The 21632-nt window shown below is 44.2% G+C and overlaps 2 protein-coding genes across 4 annotated transcripts in view; one reads left to right on the top strand and one right to left on the bottom strand.

Annotated features, from left to right (window-relative positions):
• Positions 1-13792, top strand: part of Atg4a (autophagy related 4A cysteine peptidase) — a 54381-nt gene extending 40589 nt beyond the window's left edge. For both annotated transcript variants that reach the window (XM_048428530.3, XM_085685131.2), the window contains 8 exons: positions 94-166; positions 3282-3361; positions 3963-4150; positions 4272-4350; positions 8196-8341; positions 10209-10265; positions 12502-12610; positions 13272-13792. In XM_048428530.3, coding sequence (XP_048284487.3) covers positions 94-166; positions 3282-3361; positions 3963-4150; positions 4272-4350; positions 8196-8341; positions 10209-10265; positions 12502-12610; positions 13272-13342 — 803 coding nt within the window. In that variant the 3' untranslated portion in view covers positions 13343-13792. The remainder of the gene's footprint in view (positions 1-93; positions 167-3281; positions 3362-3962; positions 4151-4271; positions 4351-8195; positions 8342-10208; positions 10266-12501; positions 12611-13271) is intronic.
• A 1820-nt stretch (positions 13793-15612) lies between these two features.
• The window catches only part of Col4a6 (collagen type IV alpha 6 chain), a 314700-nt gene continuing 308680 nt past the window's right edge, over positions 15613-21632 (bottom strand). For both annotated transcript variants that reach the window (XM_048428528.3, XM_085685130.2), the window contains 4 exons: positions 21004-21120; positions 19399-19590; positions 18420-18706; positions 15613-17202 (listed from right to left, as the gene is read on the bottom strand). In XM_048428528.3, the coding sequence (XP_048284485.2) occupies positions 16942-17202; positions 18420-18706; positions 19399-19590; positions 21004-21120 (857 nt within the window). In that variant the 3' untranslated portion in view covers positions 15613-16941. The remainder of the gene's footprint in view (positions 17203-18419; positions 18707-19398; positions 19591-21003; positions 21121-21632) is intronic.

Raw genomic sequence — 21632 nt, 5'->3', positions numbered from 1 at the left:
TCTTTTTCATGCCAAAAAAAAAAAAAAAACCATAGGAGTCTGTGGCTCACAAAAGGTATTTTGCTAACTTGTTAATTTTTTCACATACAACAGCACAAATGGGTGTAGGAGAAGGGAAATCAATTGGCGAATGGTTTGGACCAAATACAGTCGCGCAGGTGTTAAAGTAAGTAAAAGTCTGTTGCCTGCTTGTTCTACTTGCTTTTATGCTTCCACCGCCCCAGCCAGCTAAATTCCCATTCTCTTAAGTATGCTTGCAATGCCATCCTTCCTGCTAAGCCATGAAACATCTCTAGCATCTTGTTCAGATACTCCTTTGATGTGCATAAGCATAGGTGTATCAGAGCTGTAGTCACTGGTATCAGCACAGGTGACTATACTCCAGGACTCATTCTGTTTCTCATCCTACAGATGGATGTTCATTTGCCAGGGAGCCGTCAGCCTGTGGGTCTTTTGAAGTTAATAGGTTCATACTAAGTGCCGGAGGCTTAACTACATTAGGCAAGAAATAGGCTCCTATCCTGTATAGTAATAAAGACCTCATTAATGAGCCAGGAAGATGACTCAGTGGGTAAAGGTGCTTGCTGCCAATCCTGATGACCCGAGATCAAACATGGGAAGGAGAGAACCACCACATGGTGGAAGAAGAGAACCAACCCATACAAGTTGCCCTCTGACCTCCACACACACACCATAGAATGTACCTCCCCCTAAATAAAGTATTTAAAAAAAACTCACTAGTTCATTTAGCATTTACTGGGTGCCTTTGCTGTGTTAAGTACTGGCTGTACAGAGATAACAGACACAGTCCTCGCCGCAAAGAATTTACTGCCTATTGGAGGATGCAAATCCCAAGGCAGTCTTGGAATTAGTTTGTTATCTGTTCACAAGTTTAAGATGATACTTTCATAATTGCCATCTTATATTGCACAATTTGTGTTCTACCAAGAGGTGAGGTAGAGGGGTCACAGTGTAAATGGGGTGAGTGTCATTAGTACCCACAACTTCTCTCACTTCTGGAAATTTGCCAGTGGATGAAAACTCCCTGCAGGCAGACTGCATCTGTCTTGTTCATTCTGTAGCAGTGGTCCATACAACTGCCTACTATATAGAAGCACCCAGTAAGCACTCAATGAATAAATGAAATTGGCAGCCAGAACCTGGGGCTAGATGTATGGATCAGAAGATGGAGATCATTAGGCCTCCTTTGGTGTAGTGTATTTGAATTCCTGGCTATTATGGCTCCGTATAAAGTAGAGAAGGGGCTTTGATTCAGCGGTTAACCAGTCTTCAGTGGACAGCCTGTGGAGCTGTGCATACGAGGTGAGTAGTCTGGATCTCCTGGGGACCCAGGAAAACTTGTATCTTGGCTTTATTCCCTGCTACCGATGCGACTTCACTGAGTCCACTTTCTTGCTTTAGTCAGAGTACCTTTTGGGCATCCTTGCCTCTGCTGAGCGAGGAACTGGCAGTATTCCAGAAGTGCAGTAGGAACAGATCCAGAGAAGAATGTATAAAATATTAGAGTAACTAAGCTGAGCCCTGAATCTGGTTTCAGATAAAATTTTTTCTTTCTTCTATGTCTCATATTTTGAGGTTTCTAGCAATAAACAAATGGAAGGTCGTTTTTAATTTAGTTTTAAAATCAGCATATTGTGTTAGATATCATTATAACATTTGCAATCAAAGTGTCTTTATGCTTTGCCTCCCCCTGTCTCCCCACACCTGGTTGTTCTTGTCTTTCCCTGATTGCCTGACCCCCAAGATCCCTTTCCTCTTTTATGTCCCATCTGTCCCTTTGCCCTCTCTCATCTAGCTCCATTCTCATCAGGATTTAAGTATGCTCAGAGTTTTTTGTGATTGCCTCTGTTAACAATAGCACATATGCTCCTTAACACAGTAAAAGACAGACATCATCATTTGGAAATCAAAATGTATTTACTATATCTAAACTATTGAACATTCTAGCTTAACAAGTGAGCTGTTTCCCCTGAGGATCCGCTGGCTGATTGGAGCTGCAGCTCCCTACCCCTGCTCGGCATCACCAGAGGGTCTTACACGATGTGTGACTAGCCCTGGGAATGAGTTCCAATTCAAAATTCAAAGTCTAGTTTCTACTGAATGCTTGTCACTTCCACTCCATCCGAAAGTAGAAAAAGTAGTAATAACGATTGTAAGTGAAACCAGAGACCATATAATCACATCATTGTTATTTTGAGAAAGGCACTGAGTTAAAATTAGTAAATTAAAAGTGTAATGAGGGCTGAGGAGATGGCTCAGTGGATAAGGTTCTTGCTGTGCAAGTATGAGAACTTAAGTTTGGATCACCAGGAGCCATGTAATAAGAAAAGAACAAGGAGCATGCGCCTGTAACCCGAGCCCTCGGGGACAGACACAGGAGGATTGCAGGGGTCATTGTCTAGCTGAAATGGTGAGTTCAGGGTAAGTGAAAGACCCTGACTAAAATAATATGGTAGAGAGGCAACTGAGGGAAGACATCCTGACATCATTCTCTGCTCTCCCTCTCTCTCTCTCGTGCACACACACACACACACACACACATTCTCTCACATGTACATTATCACATGTACCCATTATCTCTCTCTCTCTCTCTCTCTCTCTCTCTCTCTCTCTGTCTCTTTCTCTCGTGCATGCACGTGCGCACACACACATTCTCTCACATGTATACCCATTCCTTATCTCTTCTCTCTCTCTTTCTCTCTCTCTCTTGTGCACACACACATACACACACATTCTCTCACATGTACACCCATTTTCTCCCCCCCCCACACACTTTAGGTGCTAGGGATGGATGGATGGATCCGGGGCCTCATACATGCTGATCAAGTACTCTGCCACTGAACCACGCCAGCCTCCAATATATATTTTAATGGCATTACTGTTTTTCTTTTTTAAGGAAATCAGTAATTGAGAATGTCTTTTATTTAAGGAAACAAAATATGTTGAAATTTTCAGGATAGATACATAGATGTCATTTCTTTTTCCTCTACTAGGAATACTGTCATTTGATGAGGTAGAGTTTTCCATTTTATAAAGCATGACCTTCTTTTAGAAGTTCAGATACAGTGGTTCTGTGGTATTCTGCAAATCCCCAGACATGGAATTTCCCAGAACTCTTGTCAAGCCAGAGCTAACCCAAACACAGGTTTTTCTGGGGCTCCGTGTGTGGTGACATTAGGAATGCTGGGAGTATAGCGTACCACTTCCAACTAATATTTTCATCTTTTCTAGTTGTGATTTCATTATATGTTGCTTCACAGAAAACTCGCTTTATTTGACGAATGGAATTCCTTGGCTGTTTATGTGTCAATGGATAACACAGTGGTCATTGAAGATATCAGTGAGTCCATAGACTGTTAGCCTTCTCATTGGTGGGTGTGGTCCCTTCTCTAATTCAGAAATCTGGAGTTGGAAAGATACTGCGGCCTGCCCCACAAGGACAGGGTAGCCCAGGAGAGCAGAGTGGCTCTGTTCCCTTCCTTTTCAGTCTTCTGAAAAGGAAAACCTTTTTCTCAAAGGTGTGCCACGGCTTTTGCTGCAGGAGTGAAAGTATGTATGATCTGTCAAATCACAAGTAGATGGATCATAGAGGCCTGCCCTGGCCCAGGCCTGCTATTTCTGCCATGGAGGGTAGGAAAACCGAAAACACAGTCCCTGACTCCAAGGCCCTCAAAGACTAATTTAGAAATGAGATCCTTGGAACATGCCCATAATACCTGCTAGCCACTAAGCAAATGCTCAGTGGCCAATATGAAGAGCGAGAAGCTGAAGGAATAACATGGCATTCTTGTGGGGAATGGGGCTGCCTGGTCCAAGGTGGCAAAGGAGAGGGCCTTTCCAGGCATGAAGGGCTGCATGCAAGGTCGCTCTGTTATACCTTTATGAGGGCCCTAGTGCTAGATACTCCCGCCTCATCCAGATCTCTTGCCTTCTGTTTCTAGAGAAGATGTGCTGTGTTCTTCCCGTGGGAGCCGACACAGCTGATGAGAGCCCCCCTGCTTCTCTGACGGCTTCCAATCAGAGTAAAGGCCCCTCTACCATGTGCCCAGCTTGGAAACCCCTGCTGCTCATTGTGCCCCTTCGCCTGGGCATAAACCAAATCAATCCTGTGTATATTGAAGCATTCAAAGTAAGTCTCTTTTTTTCTCGAACCCATTGCTGCCTGCCCATCACACTGCCATGTCAGCACAGAGATCCGTGAGCAGCAGTCCACAAGTGAGTTGAGAATCTTGCATTCTCTTTCCCTTTAGGAGTGTTTTAAGATGCCACAGTCTTTAGGGGCTTTAGGAGGAAAGCCAAATAACGCCTATTATTTCATAGGATTCTTAGGTAAGAAAGGATGGATTGCAAGTAAGTTGTCATGGGCTAGGGAAGGGTGTGGGGCAAAGGTGCTCATGGGATATAGGAAGTTCCGGTGAGTGGGCATTACTTTAGCCTAGGGATACTGTGGCCTCTGGTCAGTTCCTTCTGTCTCCAACCTGGCCTATACAGAGTAATTCTTGCTTCCTTGTGCTTGATGGACACCATGTCCCCATTCATGCTTCTACTTCTTTTCCTCTTGATGGCATAGTTTTGCTCTTTTCTTCTGGTTAGACACAAGGTCACAGCATCGCTTCAGGGTGGTCTTCTCCTGCATGTGGGTCCCAGGACAGTGGGGTTTCAGTACTCTGCCTTTGCTGATCTCCTTCCTATTGAAGTTCAGGCAACAACCTTGAAGCATCCGCTGGTTTCCCAGGTCACTATGAATATACTTTCTGTCTTATTATTCAGAACCATGATTAGGTAGGAATTAGAAGATGCAAAGACAGAGTTGTACCTTTTCTATCACTAAGCCTCAAAAATACAAACCTCTGTAGTCCTCTATAGTTGGGTGTGGTAGAGCACACCTTTAATCCCAACACTAGGGAAGCAGAACACGTAGATCTCTATGAGTTTGAGATCAGCCTGGTCTGCACAGTGAGTTCTAGGGCTACATAGTGAGATCCTGTCTCAAAAATAAAACAAACCCACTAATCTCCTAATATGGGGCCCTAATGATTAGTTCATCATTTTATGCATGTGGTGGAAATCTTGCCACCTAACTCACTGGCTGTGACCAGAGACGTTTATGGCCCTTAGCACATGGCATACTAGAGGGTCCATCTAGTCTTCATTTGTTCACTCATCCCTTTTGGAACCTGTTAAGGTACAGACTAAGCTCACTAAGTTCAAGATGGGGCCTGAGATGTGTTTTTCTAAGGGTTTTCAGTGCTGCTGCTGGACCACAGACCATGAATTAAGAACCAGACCCAGATCCCCGATGAGTACTGTAGACTGTGAGAAGAGGAGGGATATTGCCATAGACATTAGGCACAGGACATTCTCCTCTGGAAATAGAGTGGAATTCAAGAAAGCCGTGAACTTAGACTGCTTGCCGGGCAAGAGCTAAATAGCTGTAAGCAAGTGCCACGAAAGAATTCGCAGAGAATAAAGCAGAGAGGATGCTGTTCACCTCCCCAAACCATTCTTTGGAGACCAGGAGGTGGGATGGTAACACACATAGCTGACTTTGCACATGAGTCTCTTACTAGGTATTGGCTTGAATTCTCGAGAAAGATAACTCAGGATCCTGTTTCTCTCCTTTAAAATAAGCCAGCACTTGACTCTCTGTTAGGTCATCCCATGGTAAACTATTTGGCAAAGAGACAGATAGTAAGTGTTCAGTGAGAGATGGCCCCACCCAAGGCCACCGCTGTCCTTCCTTAGTTCTTTGTTCCTGTCTTTCTTGTGGGGGTTGCCACACAGCTGCTCTGTTTCTGTAATGCTGCCATCTATTGATCCAGCCTTAAAATTACAACTTAATAGAAAATCTGAAGCTACGAACATTCACACGCCCTCTTTGTTTAAACTTTGGAGTTCTTGTCAAACAAAGTGACACAAAAATATACAGCCATCACTGTCTTAGTGTCTGTGTGTTTCCCAAGGATAGATCTGCCTAAACATGGATCAGCAGTATTCTTGAGGAAAAGTCTGTACTGAATGCATCATACTTTTCTCATCATCATTAGCACCCCTGTGAGAAAGACTGTTACTTTCATTTTATACACAGTGAAATGAAGGTTAAGAGAGATTATTTTCTCAGTGTCACTCAGCTAACACGCAGCAACATCAGGATTTGATCACAGTTTGGTTATCTCTGTCTGCCCTCCCCACCTCCCATTTTTTTTTTCCCTAGGGCCCTCCTGCCAGGTGGACAGCTGGAGAAAATGTAGAAGTGAAAGGCTCTGGTCACGTTAATACTCTGCCTGTCAGATTTTGCTTGCTTAGGGAGAAGGAACTGTTTGTTCTTTGCTCTTGGGTACAGGTTGCCACATGGAGATCTATAGCATCAGGCCCATCTGTGCAGATGGTTGAGCAACCTGCCTGTTCTCCACGGGCCTCAGTGGAGACCCTTAGTCACAACATCGACTTGTGGACGTCATATGTCTTGTGCTGCATCTCTTATAGAAACTCTCTGAAAAGAAGCAGCCTGTAAAGCTTTCCTCTCTCCACTCATGGGGAAAGGATATGGCTATATAATGACAAGCCATCATCATTCCCAACACCCAACTTATAGCACCCTGGTGGATGGTTGGGTTCTATCCCTCTTGGGATGTCTATCTTTATGTCCCCAACTTCCCTTTACAACTACCATTTTGTAAGATCTTAGACAAGCTTCATGCTGAACATCTTGGTTGTGGCTCTTCAGTGTGATCTGAGGCTATTGGGTTACTGATCTTACTCACCCTGGTCTAGTGAGGAATTTGTGCCATGACTTTCATGTGGCAAATCATACGGAGACACTGATTTCCATACTTCTTAGCTATATATTTGTGAGTAAATATGTCTGGCTCAAAGTGAGATCATTAAAACAGCTTTATAATGGATACTGTATTGCATACATTTCGCAGAGGTGAACGTTTCTGGTTCTTATATACAATCTAAGGTACTAGAACAGGCCCCATGACCCCAGTTGAAAATGAGAGTGTTTGAAAGGCAAATGAGTTAAGCAGTTTATCTTTGTCTATGAAACAGAATAGTGGAACTTACCAGGCATCCATAACATATTCTTTACCAGTAGAATCACATAGATGCACCCTCCATATGGAATTCCAAAGACTTTGGGGACATTTTTTTGATGACTATAAATCTTTTGTCACCTGAGTTGAGGACATAGAGACCCAGATGACCTTGGGCCTGAACAGTGAGATCAAATGTTTCCTAAGGTATTTATGCCTACTTATTGGCATAAGAACTTCTGCTCTTTTAACACTGAACTAAGGTAGACATTTTATCATCTCCATCTCCTCCAAGGTCATTTTGAGGTTGAACTTTTGCAGTTCAGTGAAACATGGCTTTTCCTTTTTGTGTGAAACTTAGTCATCTTGGACTTAGGTTTTGGCTCAGTAGTAGAATAGCTTGCACAGTATACACAAAGTCTTGAGTTTGATCTTTAGCAACACACACACACACACAATGTCAGTCATTCCAAGTAGGTTTTTCCAGTGATGTTCATCTATGCCAATGTTTATATGACAAAGGCTGTCTTTTCTGATGGGAACTGACAGACCTGCTCACAAAGACTAACCCACTAGCTAATCATGAACAGGCATCAATTAGTGGGTTCTGATCCACAGAGCTTAGCTTCCTGTTGTGTGTGGGTAGAATTTCCTTTGGAGGCCAAGGCTTTTTCCATCATGAGAGATGCTCTCTGAGTTTGGTTCTGAGAACCAGCTGTGTATCTCAAGATGCCATCCAATGCTGAAAGAGGCAGTGTGCCCCCTAGTAGCATTGGAGCTCACAGCTTGAGGAATTCTCCTATCAGCACCTCTTTGCAACTGCTGCTCACAGAGCCTGCCATGTCATCCTGTGTTCTCTCATTCCCACCTTCCCCAAACCTATCCCTTTGCATTCTGGAACTTGGACTCAGGGAAGATGTGTTAGGTCAAGTCTTCTCTTTGATTAGATTTTTGGCACATGTGGCTTCTCTCAAGCATGCTTACCCTGGCTTTGGGCTTTCTGTCATCCCATTCTCATTGTTGCAAGGGAAGGGGATTTTAGAGCTATGGGAGGGGTCAGGGAAAGTGGATCCTTGGGATAGCAGTGGGGCCAGGGCCAGAGGTTCTTCAAAGATTAAACATGTCTTTGTAAAACAGGTGATGAGCTGATTTTCTTGGACCCTCACACAACCCAGACCTTTGTGGACACTGAAGAAAGTGGAATTGTAGATGATCAGACCTTCCATTGCCTGCAGCCTCCACAGCGAATGAGCATTCTGAACCTGGATCCTTCTGTGGCCTTGGTAGGTATTTGGAGGAGCTCTGATGGCAAAGCTATTAAACATTGGTTTCTTGGCAATTGCCCAAGTTGTTAGGTAGCATAGCAACAGTGTGTTTGCTCTGCACCCCCAAAATGAGGCACTGTGATATGACGGTTAAAGAACTAACCCTGGGTCCAAACTGATCAAGTTAAGACCCAAGCTTGGCTACTTAACTATGTAGGAAAAGTCATAACCTTCCTGAGCCTCAGTCGTCACATATCTGGGAACAAGGGAAATAATAGCTCCCTCATTGTTTGCTTACGTGAGGTTTAATCTATATATGTATCTATATATCTACACACACACACATGCGTGCGTGCACGCGTTCACACACACACAGCACAGGACCAGGACACTGCAAACAGGGTGTAAATGATAGTCATAGCATTAGCATTTCTCCTCTTATTCCTTCCTGCCCTCAAATGTTTGCCATATCAATATAAGGTGGGAAATGACTAGGAAGTGATTAAGGGAGGAGGAATCCCTGAGAGATAAGTATTTATTTCTTGATGCCCAAATCCAGGAAGACTCAGATTTGCTCTAGAAAGTGTGATTGCTATCAACACATGTAGAAGGAGCGGCGGGCTGCATTCCCACCCGGATCCCGGCTAGCTTACCCCGAAATAATTACATGGAAACTGTATTCATTTAAACACTGTCTGGCCCATTATCTGTAGCCTCTTATTGGCTAACTCTTACATATTGATCTAACCCATTTTTAATAATCTGTGTAGCACCACGAGGTGGTGGCTTACCAGGAAGGATCTTAACCTGCATCCATCTTGGAGACGAGAGCTATCTGTAGTGGAACGGTGGGCCGCTTTCCGCAGCCCAGCTCCCAGCCACCTGGGTAGCTAGCTTATACCCCGAAATAATTACATGGAAACTGTATTCTTTTTAAACACAACTTGGCCCATTACTTTCACCCTCTTATTGGCTAACTCTCACATCTTGATTAACCCATTTCTAATAATCTGTGTAGCACCACGAGGTGGTGGCTTACTGGGAAGGATCTTAACCTGCGTCCGTCTTGGAGAGGAGAGCTATAGTGTCTGCCTCATTGCCTTCTTCCCAGCACTTTGTTCTGGGCCAAGGCGGTTTCTTTATTAACCAATGAAAGTAACACATAGAAAGATAACCCTCCTCCATCAAACACATATTGAAAGGGCTCCTGCCTGTGAAGCAGTCAGTATTTCTTAGGCCCTTCTGCATCTTCATTTCCTGTTTCACACATCAGAACACCAGTGACCAGGGACTGATACTCCCCTCTTGTTTTGGACCACTCTTGTCCTACTGAGGGGTGATTGTCAGGGCAGGCTACTGCTGCTTCTAGCAACTCTGACAGTTTTTCGAAGAGTCAGCCACCTTTTAAAGTAATGCTTTCAGCTAAAAGTACTATTTGGCTCTTGTATCCTGTTGCAATAGAATATTTTATACTCTGTGTGTGTGTGTGTGTGTGTGTGTGTGTGTGTATAAATGTGTGTGTATGCCTGCACACATGCATGTGTGAATGTGATGAAATTAACCCCATGCTTTGGAGACTAATCTTCAAGTTGCAGTGTCTAACAATGTTGATGGGAGAGGGAGAAGGCAAGAAAGAAACAAAGATCAGGAGGAAGGAGGAGAATGAGGATGGGAGGGAGGGAGAAGACAGGAGGGAGGAAAGGAGGGAAGAAAGAGAGAATGGTTATGTATGTGTATATGTAAGCCAGTGATTTTAGGAAGAGAGGGCCCAGCCAGTCAGTCCAGCAAGATGTGTGGCAAGAAAGTGGCCCACCTCCTATCTCTGGGACAATATCTCCATCTTGTAAAGGGAAATTCTAAATAGTGTTCTTCTTCCTCACCCAAGGGATTTTTCTGCAAAGAAGAGAAAGACTTTGACAATTGGTGTAGCCTTGTTCAGAAGGTAAGGATGTATGGATTTTTTTAAAAAGCATGTAAACCTGAAAGCTACTAAATCTGACTCCTTTTAAAGATGACTTATACATAATAACAAAACCATTCTGATATAATTTGGTTGTAATAGGAGGAAACTAAGATAACAAAGAACCTGTCGGTTGTGGAGAACTCTGCATAAGTTTGGGATGAGTGAAGAAAGTCAAGCCTGTGAGTGTCAGCTAAGTGTACACTCAGTGTTGAAGGTGAACGCTGCACCTTGCAGAGGCCATGTGGCACCAGAAACGTTCAGCTAACATTGGGCTACTTTAACCTCAAATTGCAATTTCTTCCCTACTGTGTTATGGATCAGCGGTTAAGAGCACTGACTGCTCTTTCAAAGGTCCTGAGTTCAATTCCTAGCAACCACATGGTGACTCACAACCATCTGTAATGAGATCTGGTGCCCTCCTGAGGAAGAGACCTGGTCCGTTGTCCTCATCAACTTAGACCATGAAACCCAATATGGACAAGTTCAACAGAACTGCCATATACGGGCTGCCCATGCATGCTTCAGCAGTGCCAGGGCATAAATTTCAAAATTTCATTTCATGTTTGTAACATTGAGATGGTTAAACAGACTAACATGTTTCTAGGTGTTTGGTGGTTCATTTACAATGCAGTATATTCCATTGTGGTTTGGAGGACATTTTCTTCTACTAACTGGGTTATTTATTTAAGATACAGGCATGTGACCACTGAAAGGGATCAGCATTTGCAGAAGTCCGTAACAAGTGATTCCTTTTTTCTTTTGGCATATTGTGTAGAAGAGAATTATTGTATTGACTCACCAATCTCTAGTTCCCTCACTGCCAGTCTCTAACACATACAGCTGAGATGTTTTATATTGATAACTGTTTCTGTCTTCCAAAACCAAAGGATTGCAGGATCCCAGCGTGTTGTATCCAAATGGAGGAAATCTTTTTCTTCACAGTGAACAAATGCCTAACACTGATGTTCCTAACTGAATCTATAACCTCAGATAATAGCTTAGTGAAACAAAAATGGAGATTTTACAATAATTTATTTATTTGAGAGAAGTTATTGCTGATGGCCTAGGGTAGTCTGGAACTCAGTATGAAGCCTAGGCTGGCCTTAAGCTTGTGATACTTCTGGTATACTTAGATTATAGATATGCGCCACTATGCCCAGTTCAAGAAAACTGTGGTTTGTTATCACTATTGCCGCAGTTCTGAGGACTGAACTCATGTCCTCACACGTTCATGGACAGTGCTCTGTCACTGAGCTATATCCCCAGCCCAAGAGAATTAGTATTCCTTTCTTATGGGAAAAACAAGTGGTCTTATTGCTGTAGCTATGTAGGGGGAGGCATTCAAAAAACCCTTTGCATCAAACTCTTTCTTCTCAACAAGTTCCCCTTCTGCCTTCATGTTTTTGTTTGTTGTTTGTAGCCATTATATTTAATTAGGGTTGCCTGAATTATTTGAATAAGAACAACTTACCAGTGGCTTCCACTGAGGAATATGCCCCCACACATGCAATCAAGAGAGTTATTCTTTAAAGATCCATGCTTATTACCATTACTTATGTGTCTGTGTAAGTATGCCCTGTGTATGCAGGTGCCAATGGAGCCCAGAAGAGGGCATTGGATCCTCTGGAGCCTTAGGTACGGGTTGTAACCTGCCCATTCTGGGTACTTGGTGCTAAATTTGGTTCTTCTGGAAGAGTAGAGAGTGCTCCTAACCACTGAACAATGTGTTCAGCTCCAAAGATTATTTTTCTAAAGGAGGTGTTTCCATTTCAGAATGTATCAATGCTATACTCATGCTTAAAGCCAGAATGACAATTTCATGATGACTGTATCATTTAAACCAAGACAAAATGGACTAGAACTGAAGGCATGAAGATGTGTACCAGAATTCTCTTGGGGCATATTTTGTCTTGATTAAATGACTTTTTTGAATACCTCCCCCTTCATTTGGCGAATTCCCTGAGCCCTGTGACTGGATCACTTCACACTGGACTCCATTAGCTATCTGCTCCAATGTCGTCCTGACCTTGTCAACTGGATCCAGAACTGATGCCTTCATTGAGGTCTTCAGATGATGCAAGTGGAGGATGAATGTGTTTGCTAGGTCCCACCTGCCAGCTACTGGACTACTCTCAGGGTTCAGGCTCTTGAACTGGCAAGTAAACAGAAGTGTGGTGATTCCGCGGCATTTACAGCTGTTGCTTTGTCTACCCAGGAAATTCTAAAGGAGAATTTGAGGATGTTTGAATTAGTTCAGAAGCATCCATCACATTGGCCTCCCTTTGTACCTCCAGCCAAGCCAGAAGTGACAACCACAGGTGCAGGTAAGCTGTTTCTGTAAGCTCTTGGCCAGCAAACCCATATGTTGCCACTGTCTGCCAAGATAAAAGCAATCGTGGCTCATATTGCTGATGAGAAAGTGAAATTTCTACTTGTCTAGTCTGATTCTTTTAATCTTTGAAGAAGCTAATGTTTGTTCATTTTAAAGACTGCTAACCAAAAGAACACAGCACGCTGTAAAGGAATTGTCATTGCAAACTCGAGATGACTAGAATTTGTTTTTAGAATAATGAATCCCAGGCCTGGGAACTCAGAAAGTACCTAGAGGTTTGGGTTGGTAGTTGTGGCCTGCAAACACTCAGAATGATGAGGCTGGAGGATCGTAAATTCCAGGCCAGCCTAAGCGATATCCCAAGACCTGGTCTCAACAAATAACTGAAAGAGCAGAAAGACAAAGAGGGTGCCATAGTGAGCCTTCACCAGACCGCCGTGTGCAGCTCTGTATAAGCAGGCCTGGTTGTTTCATGTCTTACAGAAAATGTCTAATACTTTATAGTAGTCCTAATTGTACAATTCCTCCAGATAAACCTTGCCTTATCCAATTGGTTCAGATAGGCAAAGCGGCAGTGGCTGGGTAGTATCTTGATTGAGAACATCAGCCCAAGTGTCAAGTGTTTCTACTTTCTCATCTTTGTATTCCAACAGAATTCATAGACTCTACTGAACATCTGGAGGACTTTGACCTGGAGGAAGATTTTGAGATTCTGAGTGTGTAAGATAGAGAGAACTCAATGTGAAGGTCTTCTGCCTTCTATCTGACTCTACAAGAACTTGTTACATAAAACTTTTTTGGTCAGCAAGTGCCTGATATGCCAACAGCATACAAACTCAATAGCAATTATGACTGAGCCAATTATGATTTTTCAGAAATAAAAAAATCAGTGGCAACAACACTTCCCTGAAAAGAAAAAGTCATGGCGTCTAGAAGAAAGATTTGGAATCCGTTGCTTCCAGCTTATCTTACATGGGGGCAGAAAGTCTTCAGCAGCTGGAATGGGAGCATTTGGAAGACAGACAGCGGCTTCCATCTTGTTGCAAGCACCAGCAGATGAGAGATGGTTATACTGTTTTCCTTCATCCTTTCGGGTGTGACCTCTTTGGGGATAAGTACTAAGAAGAAGCCTGTTTTCTTGCTCCAATAATAAAATAAGTAAACCAGGGAGAAATACTCTTGTTAAATTATTTGAATGTGTACTTCACATAATTATAATTTTTACCAAAATATTTGTCAAATATATCAAATGTACACCTCTTAATTGTCTTCCAGTTTGGAGGAACCTATTCAATAGGCCACAGTCTCTGCCCTTACTGATACTTTTGTTTGATGTCACCATATCCTTAAGTCAAACCATGATCACTTGAATCAGAGGTGAGCAAACCTTTTCTATAAAGGAGTAGGTAGATAATATTTTAGGCTTTGTAGGCCATGTGGCCTTTGTCGTAACTATTCTGTGCTGTAAAAACAGCACTAGACAATATGCATGTGACTGAGCATGGCTGTAATTTAATAATTTTGATTTACAAAAGTAAGTGGAGGGCTGGCTATGGCTTTACCAGTCGCTTACTTAGTGTTCATTTTTTGTTTGAAGGATGAAATAAATTGTTTGAATTATATTGTTTTGAATGATAACTATATTTAGAAAGAATTATTCATATGGTGGCATTTAATCTGTCCATTAAATACATGTCCAAGCCATGTGAGGACTAACAGCTTTCTAAGTTTTGAAGCACAGATTCATCCGATTATTGTGCTGAACATGTGCTGTGGAGAATACTGCTCTCCACAGCATCTCTCCGTCTTCCTTTCGTTGTCCCTTTCAGTTTCTCATGGGTCTGCATTTCATCTTCATCCTTTAAAGAATTCCACAGGAAGCCAGCATCTGGAGTCTTGAAACTAGCACTGACCAACCCATTTATTTCCTTAGGTTTCTTTTCCTTTTTTCCTTTTCCTTCCTTTTTCTTTTTGCCAGTATGTTATGTATTCCATAGGATCAAAATTCAAAAGATGCAAAATGGTATTCAATAAAATCTCTCCCTCCCACAGGTCAGTTTCCTTCCCTGAAAACTCCTGGGATATTGTTTATCCGTCCATAGCATTGCTTTATGCATATGTAAACATACACACATATTCAACTTATATGCACTTGTAAGATATGCATATGTGCAGACATCTAATTTAGATTTAGTTTTTCAGTATCTGTGTATATGTACCTGTGTGTGTGCACAGCTCGGAGTGCAGGTGGAGGCTTGAGGAGGGCCTCGGGTATCTTCTTCTATCACTCTCTCCGTAATTTTTTGAGAGAGGATCTCTCCCTGAACCTGAAACTCACATTTTCTTGACTAGGGTGGAAGACAGTAAGGTTCAGTCACCTTCCTGTCTCTACTTCCCTTGAAGCTGGGATTAAGACTTGCACAGAACTCATAGCTTTTTTCCGTGGGTGTTGTGATCCCGTCTCCAGTCCTCAGATTGTGCAGCAGACACTCTGCTGCGGAGCAATCTCTCCAGTCACAAGATTTCATTTCGTTGAATTATTTATTTTTTTTCTTGCTTTTTTAGAGACAGGCTTTTTCTGTGTAGAAGCCCTGAATGTCCTGGAACTCGCTCTTGTAGACCAGGCTGGCCTAGAACTCACAGAGATCTGCTTGCCCCTTCCTCCCCGAGTGCTGGGATTAAAGGCATGCGCCATCACCACCCAGCAAGATTTCATTTCTTTGACTTCAGTATTTCCCTACTTTTAATTTATCTGTAAATGATCCTGAGGCCACTGAAGAATAAAAAGCCCCTTCTTGAACTCTAGCATGTGATAAAGATAGAAGCACTTGTATGCTTATTTGTAAAGTATGTTGTGGGCCTGTTAACCAGGGAAAACTTTCTGCCCTTTGACTTAATCATTTTCCAATTTTCCCTGTTTCAATGTTTGGTTATAAAGTTGAGTGAGAGTAGATATTAGAAAAAGGTTTTCAAAGAGTCTAAAAAAGTCAAACGTTCACATTCATTAATTTTATTTGCTATGTACAAAGCTAACACCATCCTTTACTTATGTAGGAGGTGACAATGACAACAGCTCAGATTATACTGGTTATGCTTTGCTTGTGTGGGCACAGTTTATATAGTACCCAAAGAAGTGAAATCACCCGGAAGGGAGTGCTTCGTGTCCACGTAACTGAGTGTGTTCTAGGCAACTGCTAATTAAAAGAAATTGCTTCAAACAGCAGATAGTATACCTTATGGGCAACTCAGACTGTGCCTTGGGACTGCTAACAGTGGTGTGTGCTAGATTTTTATGAAGTTTTTGGGGAAAAAACTTGCAAATAGTTTAAAAGGCTACCCGTGAAAGAGTAGTTGGATGGCCAGCCATTTTCATCAGAAAGTCTTGAACAGCCTCAGAATGCAAGGAACCAACACACTTCAGCTTCAATTTGCCAGCCTGCATAGCTCTGGGTGGCATTTGGAGTAATCAGGGATTTCTGAGAAATGGGAACATGAGATTTACCTTTTTGTTCCTGGAGTTAAAAGCAAAACTGACAGTTCCATGTCTATTCACCCCTCTGCCCTAAGCTAAGAAGAAAGAGAAGTGGTTCTCATTTCCTACTGAGAACTTGGTCACGTTTACTGCCTCCTTTGTTCTACTTTGGACCAGACCAAGTTGTCCGTCTCTTTGGCTGTGGAGAGATCCAGTCAGGAGGCAGTGGTTTGTCTAGGACCAAATGCTGGTATTTCAGCTTTTCCTAGACAAGACGGGACATGGAATTAACAAACTCTAGAAGGAATCACAGCTCAGTTCTGGCTATAGGCTGGCTCCTCATCCCAATCCTACTGCCTGCCTTGAGTAGGCAGGGCTAGCCCTGGGCAGACTTGAGCTGTCTGCAGTGTTCCGCCAGAGCCATACTTTTAGGGTGGAAACCCTGAGTTCTAGCTTGTCAAATAATGTGTGGTGACATCTCATCATAAAGAAATAATTTAGCTGTGATAAAGAGCTTCCTGGTCAAGGCAGTGAGGAGAACTCTAGCAGTCTTTGAAAATGGCGGTCCAGCACATCTTTCTGAGGTACCCATGGATAATCACATACATGTCCAAATGGAACATTAGCACCAGATTGATGAACACAGAGCTGCGAATCCTAGCACAGTGGGCTCATCTGTTGGGCTTGAGGGTTAGGATGCCCAGTGTCCAGTAGTCCAGTCCAAGTGAGACTCTGATGAACAACTTGACAGGCAAATGGGTTCAGGCCTTCCCTTTCTCAGACAGCCTGGATTTGTGAGGTGACTGTTGTGAGGGAGTAGGGAGAGCAGGGGCCGTTTGATCGGCCACACCCTACAGGTGTTTCATGCACACCTGGCAGCGGCTCACCCTGGTGTGGAGTTGCCCGGGTTTCAGTGTCTCTGAAGCAGGCTCTTCCCGGAACTGCCGTCTCTCCTCCACTGCCGTCAGCCAGAAACTGTACTTGTTGGCAAAGTAGTGGCAGGTGCCACGGGCACCACTGCACTCAATGAAAGGAGTGGCCCGGAAATCCTCAAGGCAGGAGCCAGGGGAGACGAGGGACTGGCCTCCACCCTCAGCCCCGGCAGCCGTGTGCTGAAACAGAAGGGAGGGAACCATGGGAGCGGTGCCAGCACTCAAGAGTGGATGTGCCCCACGTCCTGTTCTTAAAGGACTGCATATGTGCTGTATCCCAGAAGTCTGGACCCCGAAATCACTCAGCTTCTAGGCAGCATGTTGAACCTGGGCTCCTTTGTCACCTTTCCCCAGTGTTTTCCCATCTGTTCCTATCACACAGGCTTCCCAGCTATGTGAGATTTGCCTTCCTTTACTCCTGTGTCCCACAGATACGTGTTCCTTGACAATTTTTAAATTATAGTTATTTATTTTATGTGCAAGTTGGTTCTGGAATCAAACTTGGGCTTAGTGGCAAGTGCCTTTACCTGCTGAGCTATCTTGTGGGCCCAGATAGACATCTGAACAAGGCTGGATTTAGGGTTCCGAATTAACAGTGCTTTAAGCCCTTCACCGTCCACTGTCCACTAAGAAGATTGTAATCTTCCCCAATGCTCCTTCTTTGCTGATGATTCAGGCTTATGCTAAATGTTGGGTTTTGGTGGGGGCAATTACACCAGGGCCTTTGGTGATTCATGTAGGAGCCCTGGCCAAGTGGGGGACTTCTGTGAGTTTCACGCCAGTTTTCCTGAGAGTTGTCTTAGCCTCTCTCCTGATTTTATTTAAAGAAACATCTCCAATACTTATAGAATAATCTTCCTGGGTTTACCAATGCTCTCTTTCTTAGCTAGACACACAGCATATCTGGCCACTGCCTTCACTCACAAAAGGATGGAGAGGCAACAAAAATGCTCACAAAAACCATGCCTGTGGAGCGTGCCTTCATGTGAAGTCTTTAAAAAGAGATCTGGGAGGGTAGGTAGCAAGGCAAAGAATATTATGCTCAGCCTCAACGGTACTGTTATGCGCTGGCCTCAGTTGAGGACAGCATTTCCCTGAGTGTCTGCTCAGATTATAATGTGTTATATTCTTCCTTTGATAGTGACAAAACGGAAGAACACACAGAGTAGGGCCTTGGCTTGCAACTCATCCATGTTCTCAGTCCAGAACACCAGGTTCAAATTGCTCTCTTTCCCCCACAACCACAAGGGGTTGTAATTCCCACCTTCATCTCTCTTCATGTTGAATTCTAAGTGTCCCTGGAGCCTGGGATCCATGGGAAAGCCTGCCCTGAGCGAGTCTCTCCCACCGTCTATCTCTGTGTCTTCACTCGGGGACAGAATGGTTCAAGGCCTTACCATGAGGAAGGAGTAGCCGATCCAGAGGCTGCGCCAGCCCAAAGGGCACTGTGGGATGGTGATGTCTTGGCTGTGCACAGCAATTGCTTGCGAGGGTGCCTCACAAACAGAGCAGCGGCTGATGTACTGGGGAATCTGGGTCTGACCCACAGGCATCATGGGAATGGGGGCAGTCGTGGAGAGCCAGTAGGATTTATCATTGCGTCTGGCGTAGTGGCACACTTCATTGATGTTGCAATAGATGAATGGCATGGTGCTGAATCGGGGCAGGCAGGAGCCAGCAAACCCTGGGAAGAGAAGATGGGCAAGGATCAGGTAAGTGGTGGCCAAAGGGCAGGGGCACAGGGCCTGAGTAGCTGACGATGTGACTTTCCACCTAAATGCTTTCCCAGAGCACGACAGCTCTCTCCAACAGTCGGGTGACTCTGGCACGTACCAGAGCCCGAGGATCAAATCATTTCATAAATATACCAGGAGAGTTGAATAATGATGAGAATCTCTTGATAAAGTGAATAATCACTCCCTAATTAATCTGCTTTGTCAAACCAATATTTAATAGATGGAATTCACATTTAAGAGTTAGCCCACCTGCTGCTAATGCAATTAATCCTGGAGTAATCACCGCTGCTCTGCAGGTCATGCTACTATTGTTATAACTAATCACTGATACTTAATGGAGGCTTAAATATATTTTACATTATGTGATTCATGAATTCCTTACACCACTCTATGTGACACGTACTAGAAATAGTTCAGCCCCATTAAGGGAGTATAAAAGCTTGGGGAGGTTGAATAATTTAGCTAGTGTATGTGGCTTTGAAGTGGTAGGACTTCGGGTCAAATTCCTTTTGACCCCAGAGCTGGTGCTTGTGGCCGACTTCACAACCACAGGTCTAAGGGGCTGGGAAAACATAAGAGGTCAGTTCTCAGTCCTTGTAGGGACAGGTAACAAGGACTGGATGTCAGAGCTAGTACTTACCCAGGTCCTGGTTATGGGCTTTCTCCTGCCCCTCCACGAACAGTAAGCTGTAACCCACCCACAGCCGGCTCATCCCGACGGGGCATAGTGGCACCTGTTCTGACTGACTGTGTTTGACCAGTGTGTAGCCCACTTGCACACTGTGCCCTGGCATCCCAGGCCTCCCAAAGGGACCCTGCTGCCCCGGAGCACCTGAGAAGAAAAGAACATACAAGTAAGTATGGCACAGATGACAGTGACCCTAGCCACTCTTGGTCCTAAACATTGTGTAAGGCACATCATATATATGTACCGAGCCACATGATCCTGGTGTTTCCAGGAGCTGGAACTATGATCAGTCTACTCTTCAGATGGAGAAACTGAGCCCTGAGCTGCCATAGCTACAAGATCAGCAAGCTAGAACACCAACTCACGTGTGCCCAGATACACAGTTCCTGTTTTGAAAGAGGACGCCATTACCCCTTTCTAGCCACTTGGCCTTGGAGTCTAAGAGTGAGTGTAGAGGAAACCTTCTCATGCACAGCCTTGAACTCTCACAGGACATAACTAGCTGCCAGATCAGAAGTATTATAAATAACATTAGCTTTAGAAGGATAAAGCTTCATTTTCCTCTCTTGGTCATGAACTGCAACGCTTTGCTACTGAGCCTTGGAAGTATTCTCTACCAAGGACAAACGATTTGTTGTCCTTGGTAGAAAAGATAAGTAGTAAAACAATTGGCAGACTTAACTCATCTCCAACAGTACTACTTGAGCTACCTCTCCATCAATGTCAGAGTAAGACAAAAAGACATGAAAAGCCGGGAAGATCAGGAGTATGAAGTAAGCCTGTGTCACACAGTGAGTTTGAGGGCAAACAGGGCTGTGCAGCAAGACACTGGTCCAAAACAAAGCTGGAGAGCCCAGGCAAGGATTTGACGAAGATTTGGAAGAGTGTGTTGCCTTCCTGAGTCCTGCAGGACTTCCTTTCATAGACTGGAGGCTGTGCACTGTGCAGGGTAGAAGGGCAATGCGGTGCTCTGGATAAGAATGGCCACCACACGCTTATACAGTTTAATGCTTAGTCACCAGGGAGTGGCGCTATTTGAGAAAGATGAGGAGGTGTGGCCTAGTTGGAGGAAGTCTGTCTCTGAGGGTGCCTTTCAAAAGCTTAAATCCAGTTGAGGGTTTCTCTCCCTCCCTCCCTCCCTCCCTCCCTCCCTCCCTCCCTCCCTCCCTCCCTCCCTCCCTCCCTCCTATGGAGGAAGTGTGTCTCTGAAGGTGGGTTTCAAAAGCTTAAACTCAGCGGAGGGTTTCTCTCTCTCTCTCTCTCTCTCTCTCTCTCTCTCTCTCTCTCTCTCTCTCTCTCATCAGGGTGTAGCTCTCAGCTGCTGCTCAGGTGCTTACCCTCCAGCTACTGTGCTCAGTCCATGACTATAATGAACTAATCTCTGAAACAGTAAGCAAGCCCCCAGTTAAATGCTTTCTTTTGTAACCGTTGCCTTGGTCATGGTGTCTCTGCACAGCAATAGAACATCAAGGGAGACAAGAACTCAGCCTGCAAGCCCCCTCATAGTGGCAAATTCAGCATAGGATTGACTAGGTCTCCAAGTTTTCTTCACCTGACCTTCAAATCCCGGAGGTCCTTGTAGTCCAGGGAGACCAGGATCACCTAGGATTCCAGGTGAGCCTGGAAGCCCACTGGGTCCATCCTTGCCAGGGATGCCAGGCAGACCTTTAGAACCTGTAGGAGAGAAAAATTCACAAGGCAGGGGAGGCTCAATGTGGAAGGTCCAGAGAATTTCTCCTAAGACTCATGTGAAGTCCAAGAGAGAGAAATAACTTATTTGCTCCAATAACATTGGAGCAAAGCTAGGACTTAGAAGCCAGATCTCCTGTCCCCAGTCCTGTGCTTTCTCCACTATTGTGTGCTCTCCTTTGTCACTCAACGCATCTCTATCTCCAAACAGAACATTAGAGATGGCAAGCTATCCAGGGGAGAGACTCCCATGGTCTCTGAAGACTGTTCTACTGGAAGCTTCGCCCCAGTCCCTGGTGTCCATATATCCAAAGAGTCTGGAATGTTCTGGTGCAAGTTCCACCTCAAGCACCCTCCCCCATCTCTCTCCAAACCCTGCCACATCTCAGGAAGCTCACCAAATGATGACCCCTCCCCCAGAGATGCTCAAGACCACTTCCATGGGGCATTTAAAGTGCCCCTCAAAAAACAGACATGTAGTTTTTCAGTCTCTCTTC

Source organism: Myodes glareolus, chromosome X, assembly GCF_982192425.1.
Source record: "Myodes glareolus chromosome X, mMyoGla1.1, whole genome shotgun sequence".
Lineage (NCBI taxonomy): Eukaryota > Metazoa > Chordata > Mammalia > Rodentia > Cricetidae > Myodes > Myodes glareolus.
The sequence above is the reverse complement of the archived record's forward strand: the minus strand, read 5'-3'. Positions and strand labels throughout refer to the sequence as shown.